Below are 23,600 nucleotides of genomic sequence, written 5' to 3'. Positions count from 1 at the left end.
TTGCATAAATTTGCATAAATCCCACCATTTTGACAGCACATTTATATATAATATATATATATAAAGGTGCTGTGGTGGTACCAGCATGAAAATTGGAATGAGTTGACTCCACTTTGTTGTCGGTTGACCGATAGAGTCAACTCATTCCAATTTTCATGCTGGTACCACCACAGCACCTTTATATACAGTATATTATATATAAATGTGCCGGCAAAACGGTGGAATTTATGCAAATTTATGCAAATATATGCACATTTGCTCATGTTAACAAAGAATTTCAAAAAACTTGTAATACATTTTTTGTTTGTCTTAATGTAAGTAATCAACTCAGTAATTTTCATGGAGATATCTAAAGGTTAAATTTTTTTTTTTTACCCTATTCACATGAGAAAACTAATGAATAGGCGTATAAATGGGATATATTTGGGTCTTTTTCTAAACTTTCCACTAATGGGATTCTTCAGGGCTTTTTTTCCCCCTCACTCAGGACATGTTGAGGAAACATAAAACCAGTTGAGTTTGCTTCTGTTGCAATTTGTTCAACCTTTTCTCATTAAATGACTGGACTATTATAGGTTTCTGCTCTGTGAACAGGAGCTCGGGGGGGGGGCTACTCTAACAGGTCTTTTGTTCAATAAACGGGCTTTATATTGACTCATTAATGCGTCCTAAATTTACATAGTTTAATGTAATATCGACCTCCCCTCCGATCTCTCGGGGGGGACGGCGGGGGACGGGGCAGGCAGCCATGAAAATCACCCACTTAGCCTTGAAATAAATAATAAGGGAAAAGGAAAAAGGGGGAAAGAATTATTATCCTCTCTGTACATAGAAAAGAAGGAAAAGGAAAAGGAAAGGAAAGGAAGGGGGGAGGGGGGGGGCTTTGATCTGGAGGTCTCTGTGCTTACACTGACTGACTGACGTGGGCTGATGCAGGCACAGTAGAAGCTCTCTCCTTATCGACTCGCTCTTCGTCGTCGTCGTTGTCGCCTTTATGTGTCTGATACAGGTGGAAGGAGGGGGGGGGTTGTTGGTTTTTTTTCGTTTTTTCTTTCTTATTTAGATGGGCCTTCTCAGAACGAGTCCCTGTGCTGGGGGGTAAGGGGGTGTAGGGGGGTGTAGGGGGGGGCTGGGAGGGCTCAGAGCATGCCAAACCCTTTGGCGTAGGTGATGGCTTTCAGCAGTCTCTCCCTCAGCTTCTCCTTGCTGCCGTACTCGGGCAGCAGCAGCACGTTAAAGCAGGTGTGAGATGTCGGTAACCTGCAGAGGGAACGCACACACACACAGTCAGTTCATCACACACACATATACAGTATACACAATGGCTGATATGCAGTATGCAAACAAAAGCAAAATCTGCAGTATGCGAGAAATTCCCCGAGGCAGCGCTGCTCTTCTGTCCAGGAAGCTTCACTTTTCATTCAAACTAACTAATGCTACTGCCACCAATTGTTAGATTTTTATCAATGAGACCAACATTTATCTCCTAAAAATAATTTAACCAGCCGGTGGTAAACCTCTAAAAACCTGCGGGTAAGTTAATTAGCGATCGTTTTCTCCCCCCCGGGATGATGACGGAGGTTGGCCGGCCGAGCAGCTCTCCAGAGCTTCGGAGCAAACTTCTAAACAGCCGTCATTTGGATAAACTGGCCGTATATTTGGGATCTAAACAGTTACTTTATCGCATGAAAAAATATTAAAACTTAATAAAGTTACATAATAACAGCGCTAGAGCGGGAAATAAAACAGCTTTTAGCCTGTTTTACAGCTACTGCTACCGGTTGCTGTGAAATGCATTCTGGGAAACTTGTATACTGCGGTGTGAACGGTGTCGGCCTGAATCCCACATTCAGTATGCAGTATACAGTATGTAGTATGCATTATAAAACGGAAAGGTGAAATCCGGCAATCTGATATATCTTGAATAAAACTACATGAAATTGATGCGTATTCCTCTTTCATATTGTCATTATTGGTAACCGTTTTATAAAAGCAATATATCACTCCAGTCCGTGGTCTATGCTCATTCTACCACTCTAAGGGGGAACAACGCTCCTTAGAGTGGTAGAATGAGCATAGACCACGGACTGGAGGGATATATTGCTTAAATGTAGTAGGCAGTAAGGTAGGATGCGGTTTCTAAAACAGCCGATGGTTTCACGGCTCCGTTGGTCGGTCGGTTCTCACACACCTGTCCGTGTCGGGGCCGTTCTTGGCGATGATCATCTTCAGCTTTCCCAAACCGCCCACGGGCGCTCGGTCGGTGCCGGTGGTGAACTGCAGGAAGAGGCGCTTCTGCTCCTCGCCGAACGAGTGCAACGTCTCCCAGAATTCCCTGCGGCAAAGACAAGACAAGACGGTCGGGAGAGTCAGCGGTGGGGTTGCGGAAAATTTTCAGTAAATTTCCAGAAACTCCCCATGGGAAGTTAAGATGGGGAATTATTGGAAATTTATGGGAATAAACTTGAAATTGTGGGTAATTTAAACAAACTGTATCATATCTAAACACAAATGTAAATATTTTGTTTTGTCATAAGCAGACATCCATACTAAATAATACAATTAAAAAACATGATATTTCAACTGATTTATTTGTGAGCAAAACTTTATCAAGTTTTAATTCTTGTATGAACAATCAATTCTTTTACTGAATAACAAAAACATGAATGGTGAGTAAAATATTACTTACTATATTGGATTAAATCTGGTTGTTTTAGCCAAGATTATGCTACAATATATTTTCCCCAACTATATTTAAGTTCCATGTTAAGGACCAACCTTCAATTTTGTAAATTTCGGGTTTATTCCCGTTTATTCCCGTTAATTCCCATGGAAAGCTTCCAACTTTGAACAGCCCTACCAATCCTTTACTTACTTGATGATTCTGGAGTCTCTGTTGTATCCTCCGTCGTATTCCGTTGTTTCCTCCAGCGCGAGGAAGTCCAGGTTCTGCAGCGCGCGGCGAGGAAAAACAAACAAAACGTTAAATCCCCATTGTAATGAATCAATCAATATGAAGCCAATGAGATCAGATCATTGATCCGATTCCTCACCCTGCTCCCACAGATCAGCAGCTCGATCTCCTCGGGTCGGAACAGGTACTTGAGCGGCGACTCGTTGGTGACCATGTGGAAGCCCCTCCGGAACGCCTTGAACTGCTTCTCCACGCTCTTGTTCAGCATGTACTCTGCATACTGAGCCACGAACTCCTGCAACACAACACAACACACACCGAGATGTTGAAGTGTGTGTTTTGAAGTTCCTGAGAGTCGCTATAAGGACTAGAGCAGCTGCGAATGTGGACATTTTTAAGAGCAAAGTTAAAACACACCTTTTTAGCTTGGCTTTTGATTAGATTTTACTTATAGGTTTCACTATTTTATTAGCTTTCCTATCATTTTATTGCATTTATCGATTTTTACTGTTTATTAAATGTTTTTATTATTATTTTATTTTATTTTGTTTTGTATTCATTTTCACTTTTAATCTTTTTAGTCTTAGCATATTTACGGTATAATTTTAGTTATTTTTTATCATTTCATTTAATTATTTGGTTTTATCCAGTCCCTGGTGTTTCCTCACGGCAAATTGTAGAGTAAGATAGCGCTTCAGTTGCCTTCTTTTAAGCTTTATAAAGTGTGTGTGTGTGTGTGTGTGTGTGTGCGTGTATCTGCATTACTTTGGGTTTTATTTTTGCTTTGTTTTGTCTGCTTTTATCGTGTAAACCACGTTGTGCTACATATCTTTTGTATGAAAAGTGCTCTACAAATAAAGTCTGATTGATTGATTGATTGATTGATAGAGATGTCACAATTACTCATTTTCACAATTAATCGTGGTATTAAACGCCACAATTAATTGATCGTAAACATTCCTAAATACCATCACCGTATCGGTAGATGTGGCACCAAGGTAAAGGAAGATGCACAGATGCTGGTCCATTTATCTTATAAACGTAACACTGAATTGGTGGGAATTTAAATGTTAGCGTGTCATTTGTAATTTTAAAAAATAAACTTGATTTATATGGCAATTAATGACTTAAATATTTCACACACTTCCCTCCGGAGGATTAATAACTGGTCCTATACTGTATTAAGAGATTAGTAATGTAATTATATTTTGACTATATTTGATTTTACACATTCATGGTCTTGTGAAACTTATTGATGCATAATAATCGTGATAATCGTCGTAACACCGTGATTATTTCTCTGACTCACCTTTCTGTTCTCGTTGGTCACGGGGATCTTGTCCCCGTTTTCCCTCAGGTCGTACATGAGCGGGTTCCCGAACAGGTCGGTCTGGGAGATCTGGAAGGTGATCATCATGTCGTCCTCCACGCTGCCCTCGTACTCCAGCAGCTCCTTCAGACTCTGGTACAGAACCTGGCGGGCACAGAAGAAAACCTCAGCACCGACGCCACATAAACAGAATCAAGACCTACCGTAATATCCGGACTATAAGCCGCTACTTTTTTCATACGCTTTGAATTAAGAATTAAGAATTAAGATTATGCGCCGAAGAAGACACTGGTTTTGAGGTTTGGTGCAGTGTTTTATCTTCTAACCAGGCATGTTACTGTCTGTTGGTGCTGTGTTGATGCCGTGTTGGTGCCTAGTGCCGATTTTCAGGCACAGTTAAAAAAAAAAAAAGCATAAGCAGGATTTCTCCCGTGGCTATGCTACATTTTTACCTTAAAGGGACAACGAGGAGTTTCTATTTGGTTATAAAAAGTCTCATATTAATGTGGATGAATCTCCGTTACCACTTGTTAATGGTCCATTTTAGATAAATCTATGGTTTTGTCTCTATGGTTATTTTGTTATTATTAGTGGTGGTGGAAATGCTGGGCGAGCCGACCAGCGTTTCTTTACTTTCGGTTTCGTGGCGAGTCATGAGAATAACGCCGCCGAATCTCCGTTTATGGTGGGAACTACGACGGTATGTGATCGTCTTCCAACCTCTGACTTTAATTCTTGATGAATGAAAACATGAGTCTGTCTTGCACCGGTCAAAGAATTTCACAGTGCGGAGGCTCATAAATGTAGTGTGAAAACACTTCACTTTAACAAAACTCCTCGTTGTCCCTTTAGTTTTGGAAAAGCGAAGTGTACACGTAATAATAACAAAATAACGATAAGAGACAGAACGATATATTTATCTAGAATGGGCCATTAACAAGTGGTAACGTAGATTCATCCACATTAACATGAGACTTTATAACCGAATAGAAACTCCTCGTTGTCCCTTTAATAGTCCGGAATTTACGGTACATGAGCTGCCGAGGTGGTTCTCCTTCTTACCGGGTTGGCGTCGGCCAGGTCCCTGAACGTTCCCTTCTTGCCCATCAGCTTCCTGTAGACGACCATGGGGAAGTGCACGTCCAGGATGCAGTTGTTGTAGATGGCGAGTCCCAGCACGATGCCGATCAGCGTGTACTGGCCCTCGTTCTCGAAGGACGACGGGTTGAACCAGAACAGCTTGGTGCGTTCGTCGTACGTGAACATTCCTGAGGACGGAGCGAAACGCGTCATTTTATTTATTATCTGATCAGGAACTAGGACTGGAAATTGGGGTTAACTTAAACAAACTGTATCATACTGCAAAGGGGTGGAAAATTTCTGGTAAATTTCCAGAAACTTTCCATGGGAAGTTAAGATGGGGAAGTTTGGACATATTCCAAATTCGAAACTTTCCATGGGAATTATTGGGAATTTATGGGAATTAACTGGAAATTGGGGGCAACTTAAACAAACTGTATCATACGTATCTAGGGTTGCAAAGGGGTGGAACATTTCCTGAAATTTTCCATGCAAAGTTAAGATGGGGAAGTTTGGAAATATTCCTAATTGGAAACTTTCCATGGGAATTTATGGGAATTAACTGGAAATTGGGGGTAACTTAAACAAACTGTATCATCATACGTATCTAGGGTTGCAAAGGGGTGGAACGTTTCTGGTAAATTTCCAGAAACTTTCCATGGGAAGTTAAACTGGGGAAGTTTGGACATATTCCAAATTGGAAACTTTCCATGGGAATTAACTGGAAATTGGGGGTAACTTAAACAAACTGTATCATACGTATCTAGGGTTGCAAAATTTCCAGTAAATTTCCAGAAACTTTCCATGGGAAGTTAAGCTGGGGAATTTGGGAAATATTCCAAATTGGAAACTTTCCATGGGAATTATTGGGAATTTATGGGAATTAACTGGAAATTGGGGGTAACTTAAACAAACTGTATCATACGTATCAAGGGTTACAAAGGGGTGGAAAATTCCAAATTGGAAACTTTCCATGGGAATTTATGGGAATAATGGAACATTTTTGGGAATTAACTGGAAATTGAGGGTAATTTAAACAAACTGTATCATATCTAAACATAAATGTAAATATTTAGTTTTGTCATAAGCAGACATCCATGCAAAATAATACAATTAAAAAACATGATATTTCAACAGATTTATTTGTGAGTAGAACTTTATCAAGTTTTAATTCTTGTATGAACAATCAATTATTTTACTGAACAACAAAAACATGAATGTTGAGTAAAATATTACTGTCAATAAAGTTATTACAGAGGGTGTTGCTGCGGTAACACACTGTGTGACTGTGTGACATGTTAGCAGCAGCAGCAGCAGCTAAAGTCTAAATGTCATGTGAGTGGGTGTGAACCGGTTAAACCTTCTCTAATCTGATCTGAGGAAGGAACCGTCAGCGTTGTAGACACTTCCTGTCATCGCCTGGAGTGAACATTTCAGAATAAAAGCCAAAAAACTCTTTAAAAATTAAATTTCAACAAGGATGAAAAAAAAAAAAAAAAAAAAAAAAGATTCTTGTCCTCACTTATCTACCTGAAATGAAAAGTTCAAGGGTCGAACATTATCGCCTCTATTTTCCATTGTAATTAAAGAGCCACTTCCTGTTCAGCTTCACAGGCAGATCAATAAAGCAGTGGACAAAGTCAAACATTAACGAGAATAAAACTATCAGTTGTTGCTGAGTTGCCGTGAACATCTCACAATTCAATTCAAAATAGATTCTTGATTTAAAAACATTTATCAACCAGCTAATTAGCGTAGCATTTAGCAGCAGGTGTATGAACTCAAGTCGTTTGTGTTCTGAATGATTTCTTTTACTTACTTGAGTTGAGCAAGAGATGCAACATTGGAAGCATCCATGCAAAAGCTGCAGTGCAGGATAATGCTAACAGGCTAGGCTATGACAATGTAGCCGAGCTAGCTTCTGGTTGACAGTGCAGCTCAGATGCTAACAGCAGCAACACTTTATATACATCTACAATGTATATAAAGCTGCAGTTAAATTAGATACAATTTGAAATGTGCCAAAATGCTGCATTCAGTGGCCGTGGGACAGATTGAATTATTTTTTCTATAGCACACACAGAGAGGAATACCTACATGGTGAGCTAAACTCTAAAAAATAAAGTCAACTAGCACTGTATCTGGACTGAAAATTGTGAATACATTTTTTGTGCAATTTTATGAATAGAGGCAGAAATCCAATTTTGAAGGGGGTACCCAATTTATTTCTTGAAAATGTACCACTTTTTTCTGGAAGTTTTTTTTTTATTTTACCACTTTTTCTAGATTTTTTTAAAACTTTTTTGTTTTAGAAATTTTACTGCTTTTTTCTAGAATTTTTTTTACTTTTTTATTTTTATTTTGAACATTTTTTACGAGAAATTTTACCACTTTCTTCCTACAAATGTTTAAATGTTTTTGAAGAAATTGGACGACTTTTTTCCAGAAATTTCTCTATTATATTTCCAAAAATTCACACCATTGGCCCTAATTTAAATGTATAAAAAAGTAATGTTCTTCAGTCTCAGAACAAATATTCGTGTATTTCTGGTGTTTGCTTCTAAATTTGGTCCAATGGGGGTCCGTGGTCTAATTTGTGTCAATTTAGGGTCCTTGTTGTGTGTCTTCTTACCGATGTCGGGGTTGAAGATCTCCTCCACCACCAGCTGAAAGAACTCTTTGGAAACGCCGCCTTCGTCGACACCTTGCTCTCCTTCGAACTCCACGTACAGCTGCTTCTTCAAGTCTGCAGGATTCTCCATCGCTATCATCTCCAGCTGTGGATGCAGATGTGTAATCAGATGTATAAAAAAACGCACAGTATAAAGGAGGATTAAAGGGATAGTTCAACATTTTGGAAAATTCGCCCATTGCCATAATCCCCATAGTCATAGCAGTAGGTTTGTTCCCTTTATGGATTATGGCAACGGGCAAATTGACCAAAATGTTGAACTATCCCTTTAACCCTCCTGTTGTCCTCCTGGGTCAAGGAAGGAAGGACGAAAGGAAGGAAGGAAGTTAGGAAGGATAAAGGGATAGAAGGAAGGAAGTACGAAGGGAAAGAAGGAAGGAAAGACAAAGGGAACGATGGGAGGAAAGAAGGAAGGGGAAAAGGAAGGAAAGATGGATGGAAGGAGAGAACAGATTCGTTCAAGGAAGGAAGAAGAAGGAAGGAAGAAGGGAAAGAAGGAAGGGAAAAGGAAGGAAAGAAAAATGGAGGGAGGGAGGGAACAGACCAGGTCAACTGGATCAAAAGAGGAAGGAAGAAGAAGTAAGGACGAAGGGAAGGAAGGAAGGAAAGAAGGAAGGAAGGGAAAAGGGAAGGAAAGAAAGAAAGAAAGAAAGAAAGAAAGAAAGAAGGAAGGAAAGAAAGAAGTAAGGAAGGAAAGAAAGAAAGAAAGAAAGAAAGAAAGAAAGAAAGAAGGAAGGAAAGAAAGAAAGAAAGAAAGAAAGAAAGAAGTAAGGAAGGAAAGAAGTAAGGAAGGAAGGAAGGAAGGGAAAAAGGATTGTGGAAAGAAGGAAGGAAAGAAAGATGGAGGGAGGGAAGAGATTCGTTCAAGGAAGGAAGAAGAAGGAAGAAGAGGGAAGGAGGGAGGCAAAAACGATTGTGGACAGAAGAAAGGGAAGGAAAGAAAGATGGAGGGAGGAAGGAGTAAGGACGAAGGGAAGGAAGGAAGGAAGGAAGGAAGGAAGGAAGGAAGGAAAAAAGGATTGTGGGAAGAAGGAAGGAAAGAAAGATGGAGGGAGGGAAGACATTGGGTCAATTGGGTCATAAAGGAAGGAAGGGAAGAAAGATGGAGGGAGGGAACAGATTCATTCAAGGAAAGAAGGAAGGGAAAGGGATTGTGGAAGGAAGGAAGGGAGAAAGGAAGGAAAGAAGGAAGGATGGAGGAAGGTGAAGTGGAGTGTGTAGAGGAGCTGCATACACACTCACCCGGACCAGCGCGTCGTCGATGATGTGGAAAGAAGGAAGGGAGAAAGGAAGGAAAGAAGGAAGGATGGAGGAAGGGAGAAGGGAAGGAGAGAAAGAAGGATGGAGGAAGGGAAAAGGGAAGGAAAGAAGGAAGGATGGAGGGAGGTGAAGTCGGGGACACACTCACCCGGACCAGCGCGTCGTCGATGATGTGGAAAGAAGGAAGGGAGAAGGGAAGGAAGGAAGGAAAGAAGGAAGGGAGAAAGGGAGAAAGGGAGAAGGGAAGGAGAGAAGGAAGGAAGGGAGGGAGGAAGGAAGGAAGGGAGAAGAGAAGGAAGGATGGAGGAAGGAGAGAAGGAGGGATGGATGGAGGTGAAGCTGCGTCCACACTCACCCGGACCAGCGCGTCGTCGATGATGTGGAAAGAAGGAAGGGAGAAGGGAAGGAGAGAAGGATGGAGGAAGGAAGGGAGAAGGGAAGGAGAGAAGGAAGGATGGAGGAAGGAAGGGAGAAGGGAAGGAGAGAAGGAGGGATAGAGGAAGGAGAGAAGGAAGGATGGAGGAAGGTGAAGCTGCGTACACACTCACCCGGACCAGCGCGTCGTCGATGATGTGGAAAGAAGGAAGGGAGAAGGGAAGGAAAGGAGAAAGGAAGGAGAGAAGGATGGAGGAAGGGAAAAGGGAAGGAGAGAAGGAAGGATGGAGGGAGGAAGGAAGGAAGGGAGAAGAGAAGGAAGGATGGAGGAAGGAGAGAAGGAAGGATGGATGGAGGTGAAGCTGCGTACACACTCACCCGGACCAGCGCGTCGTCGATGATGTGGTCCCGGCGCACCTTGAGCCTCAGGTAGGGGTTGAGCTGCTGGCCCTGCACCAGGCTGTACAGCACCGTGATGCGCCGCTCGCTGTACATGCGGATGCGGTTGTCGTAGTACAGACCCAGGTTCTTAGTGACGGCGTTCAGGACGAAGGGGCACGTCATGAACGAGAACTTGTTCTCCGTTTCCACCTGAAAGAAGGAGAGACACCCCAGAGAAAAACACTGTTTTATCATGCACTGATCAATTTTCCTTAACATGTATTTTTTCATAAAAGTCAAAAGAAATGGTAGAAAATCACAACATTAAGGTGGTTATTTTACTTCATTTTGTCTCTTTTGTCGGTAGATTTCTCCTAAAGTCACCAAAAGTTAACATGCTTCTTCAGGGTTTATACAGGAATCTTGAAGTTAATTCTAATACCTTTTTAAGACTTTTTCTAGACCTTCTCAATATTTTTCAATACCTCACCGCCACTTCAAGCTGTAACCATTTACATCAGTGACACTTTTAACTTAACAGTTCTAGTTTGTGATAAAGACTACAGACCACTATGATACAACAGAATTCAAAATAGGCTGGAATAATAAATAAAAGGCAAAGTTTATAATAATAATAATAAAAAAAAAAAAACATTGCTCCACTCTCAAAAAACCAAAACAACAATCTTCTTTTCTTTTTTATGTACCGTTATGTTATGTTCATCTTTGTTTTTTAATAAAATAAATAAATTCACACACTTTCACAATGTTTTTTAGGGCTCAAACTCTTGGACAGCTAATTCAGAAAAAATACCTTCAAAATTTAAGACTTTATAAAGTCGTGAAAAGACTTTTTAATACTTTTTAAGGGTCTTAATTTTCCCAAAATTGATTTATCACCTTTTAATACTTTTCAAGACCCCGCGGATACCCTGTTCTTTGACATACTGCTTCAAAAATTGTCATCTCCTCCGTATCCGCAACCAGTCGTAAAAGTACGATTTACATTAACAATCTATGGAATTTTACAGTACAAGTCTTTAAAGGCCGTTTTCTCAAAATGAGTTTTTCCTCAGACTCTGAACCTGAAATCTCCACTTTAGCAGCACTTAGAGACACCAAACCTTCCACTTTTATTCCTGTCTATATTCTGAAGAAAAAAATATCAAACTGCACGAAATAGAGACCAACAAAATGATATATTTGACTTCTAATGCATCTCTGCATTCAGAGCATGTTCACAAAAGTGAATAAATATCAAATTGCACAAAATAAAGACCCACAAAACAAAACAAGGTATTTTCACTGAAATGGAGCAAATAATAAGAAAGTGAGGAGGAGCATTACAACTGCATGTGTTCATGTGTCTTTCAAAATAAGTTATTTTTCAAAATAAAAGACATGTCCAACATCAGATGTGCATTAAATATTATTTACTTTTTTGACCAGCTGTCCACGACCCATCCAGAACGGGTCCCGACCCACCAGTTGAGAACCACTGGATTAGCGCATGTTTCATCAGATATTGCCTCATTTACATATTTAAACATAAGATTTGACAAAACTTGTAATTCAAAAAATATTTGTCTTATTAATGTGAGTGATAAACTTGGATTAGTTTCATGGTGATACCTGTTATTTAATAATATATTTGTTCCCCCAGCCCTACTATTCACCTGCGGCGCCTCAACTTAAAGAAGGTGTAGTCCTTGGGTGATATCTGTTATTTAATGTTTCCCCCCCCCCTATTTGTCTTATTAATGTGAGTGATAAACTTGGATTAGTTCCATGGTGACATCTTGTTATTTAATATATATATTGTTCCCCAGCCCTACTATTCACCTGGGGCGCCTCACCTTAAAGAAGGTGTAGTCCTTGGGTGATATCTGTTATTTAATATTTTTTCCCCCTATTTGTCTTATTAATGTGAGTGATAAACTTGGATTAGTTTCATGGTGATATCTGTTATTTAATATATATATTGTTCCCCCAGCCCTACTATTCACCTGGGGCGCCTCACCTTAAAGAAGGTGTAGTCCTTGTCCATCTCCAGCACCTCGTTCAGCGGCTCGTTGACGAACTCCTCGAAGGGGACGAGCGGCCGGCGGCAGTCGTTGGTGCGGACGCCCAGCTCGGTCTCCAGCGGGTCGACGCGCGGGCCCTTCTTGTTGCGCCGCTCCTCGCCCAGCAGCTCCTGCAGCGTCAGCTCGCTGGACTCGGGGATCGGCTCGTCGTCCTCGTCCTCGTTGTGCTCCGTGTCCAGCTCGCCGCCCAGCACGTTGGCGTAGTACACCACCTTCAGGCACCGGGTGGACGCCACCACCGCGTCGTCGTCGTTCACCAGGTTGCGGCTGTTGAACTCGTTGCTGATCACCTTTGTTAGTAGGAGGGGTGAAGGGAGAAAAAATACATTCACATAAGTATCGCAACAGTTTTTGACGATTTTTAAACCAATTTCTTTTTTCAAATATAGATTTTTTTATTTTATTTTTTCAAAAATCGATTTTTTTTTATTTTTTATTTTTCTTAAAGGTGATAGCTACAAGTTTAATTCCTCCTGGCCAGTAGGTGTTGCTGCTCTCGCTCCAACCTTCTGTTGTACTGGTTGCCAGTTACAGCAGTAGCTAAAGTTCTAATGCTGTTGCCACAGAGATCATTCCATGCCGACGTTGCCAACGTAACCAGATGTAAATATTTATATATTTCGGACCCGCCAATATTTATTAAACAATTATTATTAAAATCAGGGATGCAAACGGGTCAGGACCAAAAAAGAGAGGAATTGTCTGGTGGGGGGGTGCTCACCATTAACAAATAAGTACATTACAATATCACGGAAAAGTCAATTTCCAGTAGTTCAACCCCAACCAAGTATTGAGTGCATATAGATGGACACAGTTTTCAGAAGGCCAACATTTCTATATTAAAAATGCTTTTTTTTTTTAATCCTTTGCAATATTTCCATTTTGGAGATACTGATTTTTAGGTCTTCACTGAATGTTAGTCATAATTATTACTATTAAAATAAACTGAATAAATAAAGACATGGGATGTTTCATTCAGTGTGTAATAATAATGTGTTAGTTTCACTTTAATTGAACACATTCTACATCGTGGAGGCGACGTCTTTCCACTCAGGGCTTCCTTCACCTCTGAAACAGGGCAGAGCTCCGTGGAGACACCTGCCTGTCACAGCAACGTGTGTAGGGAACAACGGGGGGGAAAAACGGCGTCGCCGTCGCACCGATGTACGCGGATACGCGCCGCTTTAATGAGTGCGCATGTCGCCCGTCTACATTGGAGGTCAGCTGTTATCAGTATAATCAGAGACCATGAATGAGTTCGCTTCAGTTTCACGTGATTGTCACTGTCAGCCTGTTAGAAAAACATTTTACTGACCCCAGCTGAGACGCTTCCAAAACAAAAACTCTTCGGATCTGAACGATTCACACAAGTCACCTAATTGGTCATGAAAAAAGCGAGTTTCGCTTTTCGGCGCGCTGTTTGCATCCCTGTAAAATTTACTGGGAAATTTACTGGAAATTTCCTGCTTAAAGGGATAGTTCAACATTTTGGCAAATTGGCCCATTGCCATAATTGCTATAGTCATAGCAGTAGGTTCATTACCTTTAATTGTCAGTGCAAGCTATTTTTAGTACAGCGGAGCGCAGCAGCTGGCTGCTCAGAGCTACGCTATGGAGGCTAATGGAATTTCTTGGTTTCCCTCATCAAACTCATCAAATACAAAATCCCAAAACTCCACAGCGCTTTTGTAGACAAGTTGTGAGCTGCACAATCACCACGCTATGAGATAATGACGGAACGATACGAAACGGAGCCGTTTGAGGTAAATTCATACAAAACCGCTGATGCGCGTTGCGTTCAGGGACAGTTTTTCAGCAAGCAGTCTCCGTATTTACCCTGTATTTACCTCGAAAACGGCTCCGTTTCGTATCGTTCCGTCATTATCTCATAGCGTGGTGGTTGTGCAGGTCACAACTTGTCTACAAAAGCGCTGTGGAGTTTTGGGATGTTGAATTTGATGAGTTTAATGAGGGAAACCAAGAAATTCCATTAGCCTCCATAGCGTAGCTCTGAGCAGCCAGCTGCTGCGCTCCGCCGTACTGAAAATAGCTTACACCTACAATTAAAAGTAATGAACCTACTGCTATGACTATATATGACAGACAGAGAGCACACATTACACCGATTTTAAGGTCTCTGCACTGGCTACCTGTCTGCTTCAGGATTGATTTTAAGATCCTTTTAATGGTTTTTAAAGCTCTTAATGGTCTCGGTCCCAGTTACCTATCTGAGTTGCTTTTAACATATGAACCCTCTAGAACTCTCAGGTCTTCAGGCAGCGGCCTTTTAATTATTCCAAAAGTTGCAAACAAAACATATGGTGAGGCCTCATTTTATCATTACGGCCCACGCCTATGGAACCGACTGCCTGAGGACTTGAGGAGGGCAGAGAATCTGGACATTTTTAAAAGCAAACTGAAGACCTACCTTTTTAGCCTTGCTTTCAACTGATTCATACTATTTCTATTATTTTGAAACATGCATTTAATTTATCTTATTTTCTTATTTATTTGTTTACTATTATTATCTTTTTTATTCTATCTTAATTCACCCATTCTTTTCTCTATTTTATCCCACTACACCTGCTTATTCTTACCTAGTGTCCTTCTGGTCTTCTCTTTTTATCTATTTTACCTCATTTGATCTAGTATCTCTCTTATCCTCTCATTCTATCTATCTTATTTCATTTTACCTAGTGTCTTTCTCGTCTTCTCAATTTTACTTATTTTACTTCATTTTATCTAGTGTTTTCCCCACTGCAAATGAGTGAGTATTAGATAGCGTTTCCCCGACAAAATCCAATGTTCTAAAATGATTGTGTGAATGTGTATGTGTTTGCGAATCTATGTATGTCTCCCAATATGTGTTCCCTTTATTGCTTGTTTTTAACATGTAAAGCACTTTGAGCTGCCATGGGCATGAAAAGTGCTATACAAATAAAGCCTGATTGATTGATTGATAGCGATTATGGCAATGGGCCAATTTGCCAAAATGTTGAACTATCCCTTTAAATTTCCTGTAAATGTCCCGCCCCGCTGCAGCCCTGGTTGCAGCCCCTCTGCAGCCCTGGTTGCAGCCCCGGTCCCGGCCCTGTTACCTTGTAGGTGATGAGCTGCTGGAAGGTCTCGACCATGCGGCGCAGCTGCTCGGCGCCGTAGCGCGACCAGAGCCGCGCCAGCTTGGCGAGCGCGGCCAGCGGCAGCTTGCTCATCGCCTTGCAGAACTGCGGCAGCGCGATCTCCAGGTACTCGGGGCTGTGCAGGTTGCTGTTCTCCATCACGATGACGAACAGGTTCAGGTAGTTGGGGTCGCGCGAGTACACGTTGTGGTACGTCAGGTCGCACTCCACGTTGGGCGACAGGTAGACCAGCGCGTTGAGGAAGGCGGCCTCCACCTTCTCGTTGGACAGCAGCCGCTCGTACACGCGCCGCACCGCCTCGATGTCCACCGACACCTCGTCCGCCGCCAGTTTCTGCACCTCGTTGTCCCCCGACGACGACGAGGAGGACGAGCCCTCGCCGAGCCGCGTTGCCTCCGACGACGAGGCGGGGGAGTCGTCGTGCTCCATCGCCGTGGCAGCAGCAGCCTCCTTCTCGTCCTCGTCCTTGTCCTCGTCCTTCCCCTGCAGCGACTTCAGCTCCTCCTTGGTGTGAGGTTTGGAGCGGCGGAAGCTCTGCACCAGGCCGTCGGCGCTGGAGAAGACCCGGCCGAGGACCCGGATCAGGGGGGAGTAGTCCTCCTTCTCCCCGCACATGTCCAAGATCTCATACACCTTCTCCTCCGTCAGGTAGCTCACATCTACACACACACACAGGGAGTTCATAAAGTTAAAGGTTAATAGTTCAACATTTTGGCAAATTGGCCCATTGCCATAATCCCTATAGTCATAGCAGTAGTTGTTTTAGAGGGAAATTCATGTAAAACCTCTGATGCACGTTGCCTTCAGGGACAGTTTTTCATCAACAGTCTCTGTATTTCCCTCTAAAACAACTCTGTGTGGTAACGTTGTGTTATTATCTCATAGCGTGGTGAATGTGCAGCTCACAACTTGTCCACCAGAGCGTTGTGGAGTTGTTGGATTGTGTATTTGATGAGTTTGATGAGGGAAACCAAGAAATCCCATAATGAGCCTCCGTAGCGTAGCTCTGAGCAGCTCACGGCTCTGCTCCGCCGTTCTAAAAACAGCTTGCACCGACAAATAAAGGTGATGAACCTACTGCTATGACTATAGGGATTATGGTGATGGGCCAATTTGCCAAAATGTTGAACTATCCCTTTAAAGTCCACAGGAAGTCTCTTCAGGTCCACTCACTCAGATGTTTCTAAATGTGTTTTACAGAAAGCTGGAAAAGAGACTAACAGGTTTCCACTGGTCTTTCTTTCCTCCTTTCCTTCTGTCTCTCCATCCCTCCTTCCTTCCTCCTTTCTTTTCTTTGTTCCTCCCTTCCTTCTTTCCACCATCATTTCCCTTCCTTCCTTCTTCTTCTTTCCATGGCCCAATCTGTTCCCTTTTCCATCCCTCCTTTCTCCATTCCTTTCTTTCTTCCTCCCTCCCTTCATCCTTCTTTTCCTTCCTTCCTTCCTTGACCCAACCTGTTCCCTTCCTTTCTTTCCTCCCTCCTTTCTGTCCATCCTTCCTTCTTCTTCCTTCCTTGGCCCAACCTGTTCTCCCTTTCTTTCTTTCCTCACTCCCTTCTTTCCCTCCATCCTTCCTTGACCCAATCTGTTCCCTTTTTCCATCCTTCTTCCCACCATCCTTTTCACTTCCTTCCTCCCTTCGTTCTTCTTCCTTCCTTGACCCAATCTGTTCCCTTACTCCATCTTTCTTTCCTTCTTTCCTTGACCCAGGAGGGTTAAACTATGGAACGACGCTGTCATGGATTTACGAATGTGTAGTTCATTTTCTGTTTAAAAAAAAAATTGTATTAAGGGCAATTTTTGAAGGTTAAAAATGTTAATGTTTCTGTTTTTTTCCCCATTTATTTCTATGTTACTAAATTACTGCTTTTCTACTCAACTCTACTACTACTATATCTAATTACTTTGTTGGTTATGGTCTTTTTCTGGTTTAGTTTTGCTTCTATGTTTGTTTTTTTCCTATAATTTGATTTGATTTGATTTGATTTTTATTTGTCTCAAACAAGCACATCAAAAGATAAACAATCTATGTAACAAGAAACAAAACAATAATGATACTGTGCAAGTTTGAGCAGGGGCTGAAAGAAGCAAAGCTGATCAAGTTACATTGTGATTCATGTCACATCTGTAGTTCCATACAATTCAGAAGATTAAAAACATATTGCTTTAATATGAAATAAGACCATGATTATAAATAAAAAGAGTAAAATGATCTGTCCAGTTCTTTATAGCTGACCAAGAGTGTGTGTTTGTACTTACTTTTAAATTGTTGTAAGTTATTGCACATTTTTATATCCTCATCTAGTCTATTCCACATTTTAACACCACAAAAATAGATGCTAAAACTTTTCAGGGTAGAATGGATGGTAGATTGTTTAAAGTTACAGTTCCCTCTAAATCATAAATGCTTTCTCTGACCATAAACATTTTTTGGATGTTTATTGGTAGCAACCTATTCCAGGCTTTAAACAAATAATAATAATTTGCTATGTAAGACACATGAATATAAGCATCATGCTTCTGCCTGCATCATCTCGTTCTCACCTTTAAAGTTGTCCCGTACCGAGTGGACGTCTTTGTGGTTCATCTTCCTGTTGCCGGGGCAGGCGGCGGCGGCGGCGGCGTTGGCGTGGGCGCTGCTCTCCAGGTAGGCCGAGGCCGTGCCCTTCTTGGAGGGGTGTGGGTCGCACAGCTTGGCGTTGACCTTGTAGAGCTCCAGGGCCTTGACCGCCGCCGCGTTGTTGTCCATGCGGTGGAAGCCGACCGACGAGGCGCACCACGAGTTGGAGCACGACTCATTCCCACAGCCCTCGGTTAACTGGTGGTAGTAGCGCTCTATCAGATGCTTGGCAGCTGCTCGCTTCCTGTAGCGTAGCGCCGGGACGAAGGAAACACAGGTTAGAGGAGAGGAGAGAATACCAGGGTTCCTACAGCTTAAGCCAAGTTACATTTAAGACTTTTTAAGATTTTTTTCAGGGTTTATACAGGAATCTTGAAGTTAATTTTAACACCTTTTTAAGACTTTTTCAAGACCTTCTCAATATTTTCTAACACCTCACCACCGCTTCAAGCTGTAACCATTCACATCAGTGACACTTAAGTTAACAGTTTTAGTTTGTGATAAAGACTAGAATTCAAAATAGGTTAGGATAATAGATCAAAGGCAAAGTTTATCAAAAAAAACATTGCTCCACTCTCAAAAAATAAAAACAACAATCTTCTTTTCTTTTTTATGTACCGGTTCATCTTTGTTTTTTAATAAAATGAATAAATTCACATTCTTTTACAATGTTTTTTAGGACTCAAACTCTTGGACAGCTAATTCAGAAAAAATAGCTTCCATATGTAAGACTTTATAAAGTCATGAAAAGACTTTTTAATACTTTTTAAGGGTCTTACTTTTCCCAAAATTGATTTATCACCTTTTAATACTTTTCAAGACCCCACGGATACCCTGTTTTTAAAGCCACTTGAAATGAAATTTAAGACTGTCTTCACAATAAACACAAATGCAGAAAAAAGAAAAAAAAACACCACATCAATTACATACTGTAGGGTTATAGGGACAATTTAACCCACTTCCCTCTGTGATCCAAGGTAAAGTGACTGCTACATGAACATTGGGTTGTGTCTCTTTCCAGCTGTCCTTTCAAAATAAATGCATAAAAAGTCTGAAAAAAGCTGGAGGCGGTGAGAAACTTATCGTTGACGGCCGCCACTAACTTCTCTATGTGTGAATGTTACCAATTATTTTTAGATTTGAGACTAATTACAACCATAAAATACCACTTACCATGTGTTAACATTTTTAAGACGTTTGAAAAATTGGTTTAAGACATTTTAATGCCAAATTAATTAAGGCCTTGTTTTTAGATTAATGAATTCAATGCCTTTTAAGACTTTTTAAGGATCCGTAAGAACCCTGAGTGAGTAGAGAATACTTTATTCATCCCTAGGAGGGAAATTCAAATCAGTCCAGTAGCTGACAACACGACGACAATGACACAAAAAAAGAAAGAAAGAAAGAAAGATGGAGCAGGGCCGCCGGATGAAGGTTACAGCTTTATCCGTCAAACACAAGCCTGTTGCCATGGTTACGACTAGGGTTGCAAAGGGGCAAAAAATAAATGTTGAGTAAAATATGATTTACTATATTGGATTAAATCTGGTTGTTTTAGCCGAGATTATGCTACAATATATTTCCCCCAACTATATTTAAGTTCCCTGTTAATGGCCAACCTTCAATTTTGGTAAATTTCGTATTTTTTTCCCGTTAATTCCCATATATTCCAGTTAATTCCCATATATTCCCATGTAAAAACTTTATTTTGCAACCCTAGTTACGACTGAACAATCATGTTTAAGAATTAAAAACACACACACAGCGCATCAACAATTTACTACTACATCCATTAGAATTGGGTTAATAACTCTGTAATATGTAGTCATAGGGACAACAAGGTCTATCCTAATATGGTTAAAGGGATAGTTCAACATTTTGGCAAATTCGCCCATTGCCATAATCCCCATAGTCATAGCAGTAGGTTTGTTACCTTTTGTTGTCAGTGCAAGCTGATTTTCCATCAGCGGGGCAGAGATGCGAGCTTCTCAACTAACACTACGGAGGCTCATGGTATTTCCGGGTTTCCCCCATCAAACTCATCAAATACACAATCCAACAACTTCAAAACACTCTTGTGTAATAGAAATCCCATTAGCCTCCGTAGCGTAGCTCTGAGCAGCTCGTATCTCTGCCCCGCTGATCGAAAAACAGCTTGCACCGACAAATTAAAGGTAACAAACCTACTGCTATGACTATAGGGATTATGGCAATGGGCAAATTGGCCAAAATGTTGAACTATCCCTTTAACAGGAAGTACGCATACTGAAAAACCAAGATACCACAGTGGTGCATTCAAAAAATATGTTGTTACTGTTTGACAAGAACTTTATTAACAAATGGGGAACAGCTAATTACAGTAATTGCACCGTCACTCATAAAACAAGGCAGATTTATGAGGCTGATATTGATAATCCAAACCTCTTACAGTTTCATTATGACAGTCTAGCTCTACTTTTCCCACTCTTCTGAATTCAAAAACAGCTGCATCAGTCTGGAGCAACATATTAACATGTCACTTTGCACGATTACACCCATCATCATCATCATCATCATGTAATTGGAAGAAAACAGTGAGGAGATTTGTGCCGTCAGTCTTAAACACCTCATACACACACACATCTATGTCAAGAGGATAAATTTAGTGGAACTCACATTCGGCTTGCTTCTGGGTTTTCTATTTCAGGCTCCTCGTATTCTCTGGTGAAAGAAACAAACACACAGCAGAGGTCACGACGTTGCTGCACCGACGTGTTAATTACAGCTAACACCACAGGCACCGCGTCGGGGACTCAGGGGGGTTCACGTATGTATGAAGATCAGGACTGCTGAGGATTTAAGAAAAAAAGACATCATCTATCTTAAAACAAACTGTTGTGTGTCTTTTAGCTGAAACTACGGGGAAGCTGGTATCATTATAGGGGCGATGCTCTGAATTCGGTGCACTTTGGTCAAAGATTTGGGCTAAAAGCAGCGGCCGTTAGGGGCCCAGCGGCCAGTAGGGCCCACAGAATCTTTGTATGACTTAATTATTCTGCGTAAAACCCTGACTAATACTCATAGTAATGCTGCATTAGCATCAAAACTAAGTAGGCTAAATAAAAAATGATAACACATAGGCCTACGTAGTCTAAGGAAAAAAGTGTAAAAGTCAGGGGCCCAGTTTAGTATTCTTTCAGGGGCCCCAGAATTCCTAGCAACGGCCCTGGCTAAAAGTAGCCAAAAATTGGGGGACGTGATAAAATATTGCAATTTCATACATTTTTTTTTTTCAGATTTTTGTATTGTTTTGGTTAAAGTAGTCAGGAATATTATTATACTATCATGAAAATGTTGGTTAATTGCAATCTTTATTTCTTTTTAATCCAATTAAAAAGTGATTCTGGTCAGTGAAGACATACAAATTAGGCTGTCACCTACCTTTGTAAAAGATTTCTATTGGTTTTGGTGTTTAATAATCCAAAGACACATGAATGAATCCATCAATTAATGGCTTTAAAATGCCCCCAAAATGTTACTTTATTTAAACAAAATCTTTGATATAAACCAAAAGAAACGCAAAGTGCACGTAATTCAGAGAACCACCCCATAATGTGTGATTTCATAAATGACCATTTATAAGCCAAACTCTGTTAAAACGCGAGATGCTGGTGAAGCAGCAGAAACGTCAGGTACCTGCTCATCCTGAAGCTAACATAGCAAAGAGCATTATTAGCCCGCCGGCTCGTTTTTTTTATTTTTATTTTATTTTTTAAAGAAAAACTATTATTCATGCACAGCAATAGCAATAGCGATAATTTTAAAAGTAAAGAGCAGCTCTCAGGTTATAAAAACCCAATGCTTGTGATGCACTTTGCCTAAATGTGGCGATAGAAACAACAGAGTAGCATCCACGCAGCTAGCGGTTAGCAGTTAGCGGCTAGTAGTTAGCGGCTAGCAGTTAGCGGCTAACAGCTAGCTGGGTCTTTCCAGCGGGGCTTCGCAGCATCCCCGGCTCTCCCCTGACAGCTTTGCCCACCTATCGGCTCCTCCCGCGGGGCAGCTCTCGGCCTGTGGTGGCGCACACTCACAGTCCTCCTCCTCGTCGGGATTCATACGAGACTTTTTTCTCCTCAGCGGTTGTTGTTATCCCTGCGGCTGGCTGGTTGGTTGGTTGGTTGGTGGTGACTGTAACTGTAACTACCGGGGGGGAAGGAGGAGGGAGGAGGGTGAGGAGGGGGGAGGAGAGGCCGAGGAAAGGACCGCTTCGACGGACAGACGTGTTCGGAGTTAGCGGCGGCAGCGACGGAAGAGAAGAGAAGAGAAGAGAAGGGGTTTGTTTTTTTTTCTATTCAAGACTTCATTCACGGCCTTCTTCCCACTGCGGGCTCTTCACCCTGCCTCATCTCCGCAGCCATCTTGACTTCACCATCATCGGCCTCGCGTCCCACAATGCAATGCGCTCCAGCGGCAAAACCCGGCGGAGTGGATCGGGATGCTGGAAGGGACGGGAGTCTAATCCATCCCTCCCTCCATAAATCTGTACTTATCTGGTACTTATATATTCTATTTTATATTTAATTTATTTTTGACTATTTATTTTGAGATGTTTATTTTTTATTTTAATTTTATTTTAACTGCTCTAAATGTATTCTATTGAAGCACTAATGACATGTGTACTAATGTTGAATGATGTTCATCTCCCTTGACACTATGAAAAATGCCAGTATTGTTTATTTTTGTACTTTTTCAATAAAGAATTAGAAAAAAAGAAAGAAAAAAGTGTGTATTTATTTAATCATGCCCCTATTAACTAATAGATATTCATTCATTCATTCATTCATTCATTCATTTCTTTATTTCAGACCCAAGGGGAGCCATATCGCCATAAAAGCACAATAAAATAATAAAAGAAAGACAGAATAAAAGTAATTAATAATTAATACATGTATGATTATATATACAAATACACAAAATCATTATCGTCTATGCACAATGATACTCTATTTCAGAATGAGAATACTTTATTGATCTCCAAGGGGAAATGTATTTTTGTTGCAACATCTCCAACTCAAAGTGTACAAGTTAAAGAGCAAAGTAGTAAAGAAATTGACTCGGATTTTTCTCTGTGTTGGAAAGATTTACTGTTTGGTTTCCATAACAAAAAAAAACAAACAGCTCTTGTTAATTATTTGTATTGTTTGTGTTATAATAACTGCAATTGAACCTTGAAAAAATTCTCCCCCACCATCATGACATCACATTCACATATGACAGCTGTGGGGAAAACTCATAGGGGAAAACTGCATTACTGAAGCAGTGATGGTGTTGTGGGTCCATGCTTTGTGCAGCAGAGGGCGCTGCAGACAACATGACAATGCACATCTCTGACTGGGGGCTGTTTGACAATGTGTGAAATAAAGTCAAAGACGGTTTATAAACCTACATACACTAACAATTTTCTGGTTTTAAGTATCAAAGGAGACGTGACTTTTCTTTAAAATGTGAGGTAGCCGCTTATAACTGAGTATGTCATTGTTCATAATGTTCTGTGTTTATCCTTCCTCCCTGTAGCTGTCAGCTTGAGCCTACATTAATAACTGCCTTTGTACTGAAATTATTATTGTCAATAAAGATTTATTGAAGAGATTAAAAAAAAATCATAAAATTAAATGTCTGTTGATGCATTCAAAAGAGAAGATCAAGAATTCAGGAATTTAAAAATACAATTCATCCAACCCATTGA

The 23,600-nt window shown here is 41.0% G+C and overlaps 1 protein-coding gene across 1 annotated transcript; it reads right to left on the bottom strand.

The window, feature by feature from the left end:
- Positions 1–507: 507 nt before the first annotated feature.
- On the bottom strand, positions 508–22,292 carry LOC310998719 (ubiquitin-protein ligase E3A-like). Its single transcript, XM_083988892.1, has 13 exons — positions 21,894–22,292; positions 20,531–20,575; positions 17,800–18,119; positions 15,215–15,915; positions 12,053–12,406; positions 10,030–10,242; positions 7,957–8,101; positions 5,307–5,512; positions 4,224–4,388; positions 3,054–3,209; positions 2,876–2,949; positions 2,192–2,335; positions 508–1,260 (listed from the first exon to the last, which is right to left on the bottom strand). Exons 1-13 carry the CDS (start codon positions 21,968–21,970, stop codon positions 1,140–1,142), a joined length of 2,721 nt encoding a protein of 906 aa, XP_083845018.1. The 5' UTR covers positions 21,971–22,292; the 3' UTR covers positions 508–1,139.
- Between the last annotated feature and the right edge of the window lie 1,308 nt (positions 22,293–23,600).

This window comes from Trachurus trachurus (genome assembly GCF_905171665.1).
Source record: "Trachurus trachurus genome assembly, chromosome: 2".
In the NCBI taxonomy this organism is placed as follows: Eukaryota; Metazoa; Chordata; class Actinopteri; order Carangiformes; family Carangidae; genus Trachurus; species Trachurus trachurus.
The sequence above is the reverse complement of the archived record's forward strand: the minus strand, read 5'-3'. Positions and strand labels throughout refer to the sequence as shown.

Coding starts and splice junctions, on each gene's coding strand:
- LOC310998719 (XM_083988892.1), bottom strand. CDS start 21,970: ATGAATCCCGACGAGGAGGAGGACTGTGAGTGTGCGCCACCACAGGCC. Junction 18,120..20,530: donor AACCCAGAAGCAAGCCGAAT/GTGAGTTCCACT, acceptor GCTACGCTACAG/GAAGCGAGCAGCTGCCAAGC. Junction 10,243..12,052: donor AGGACTACACCTTCTTTAAG/GTGAGGCGCCCC, acceptor TCCTTCTTTCAG/GTGGAAACGGAGAACAAGTT.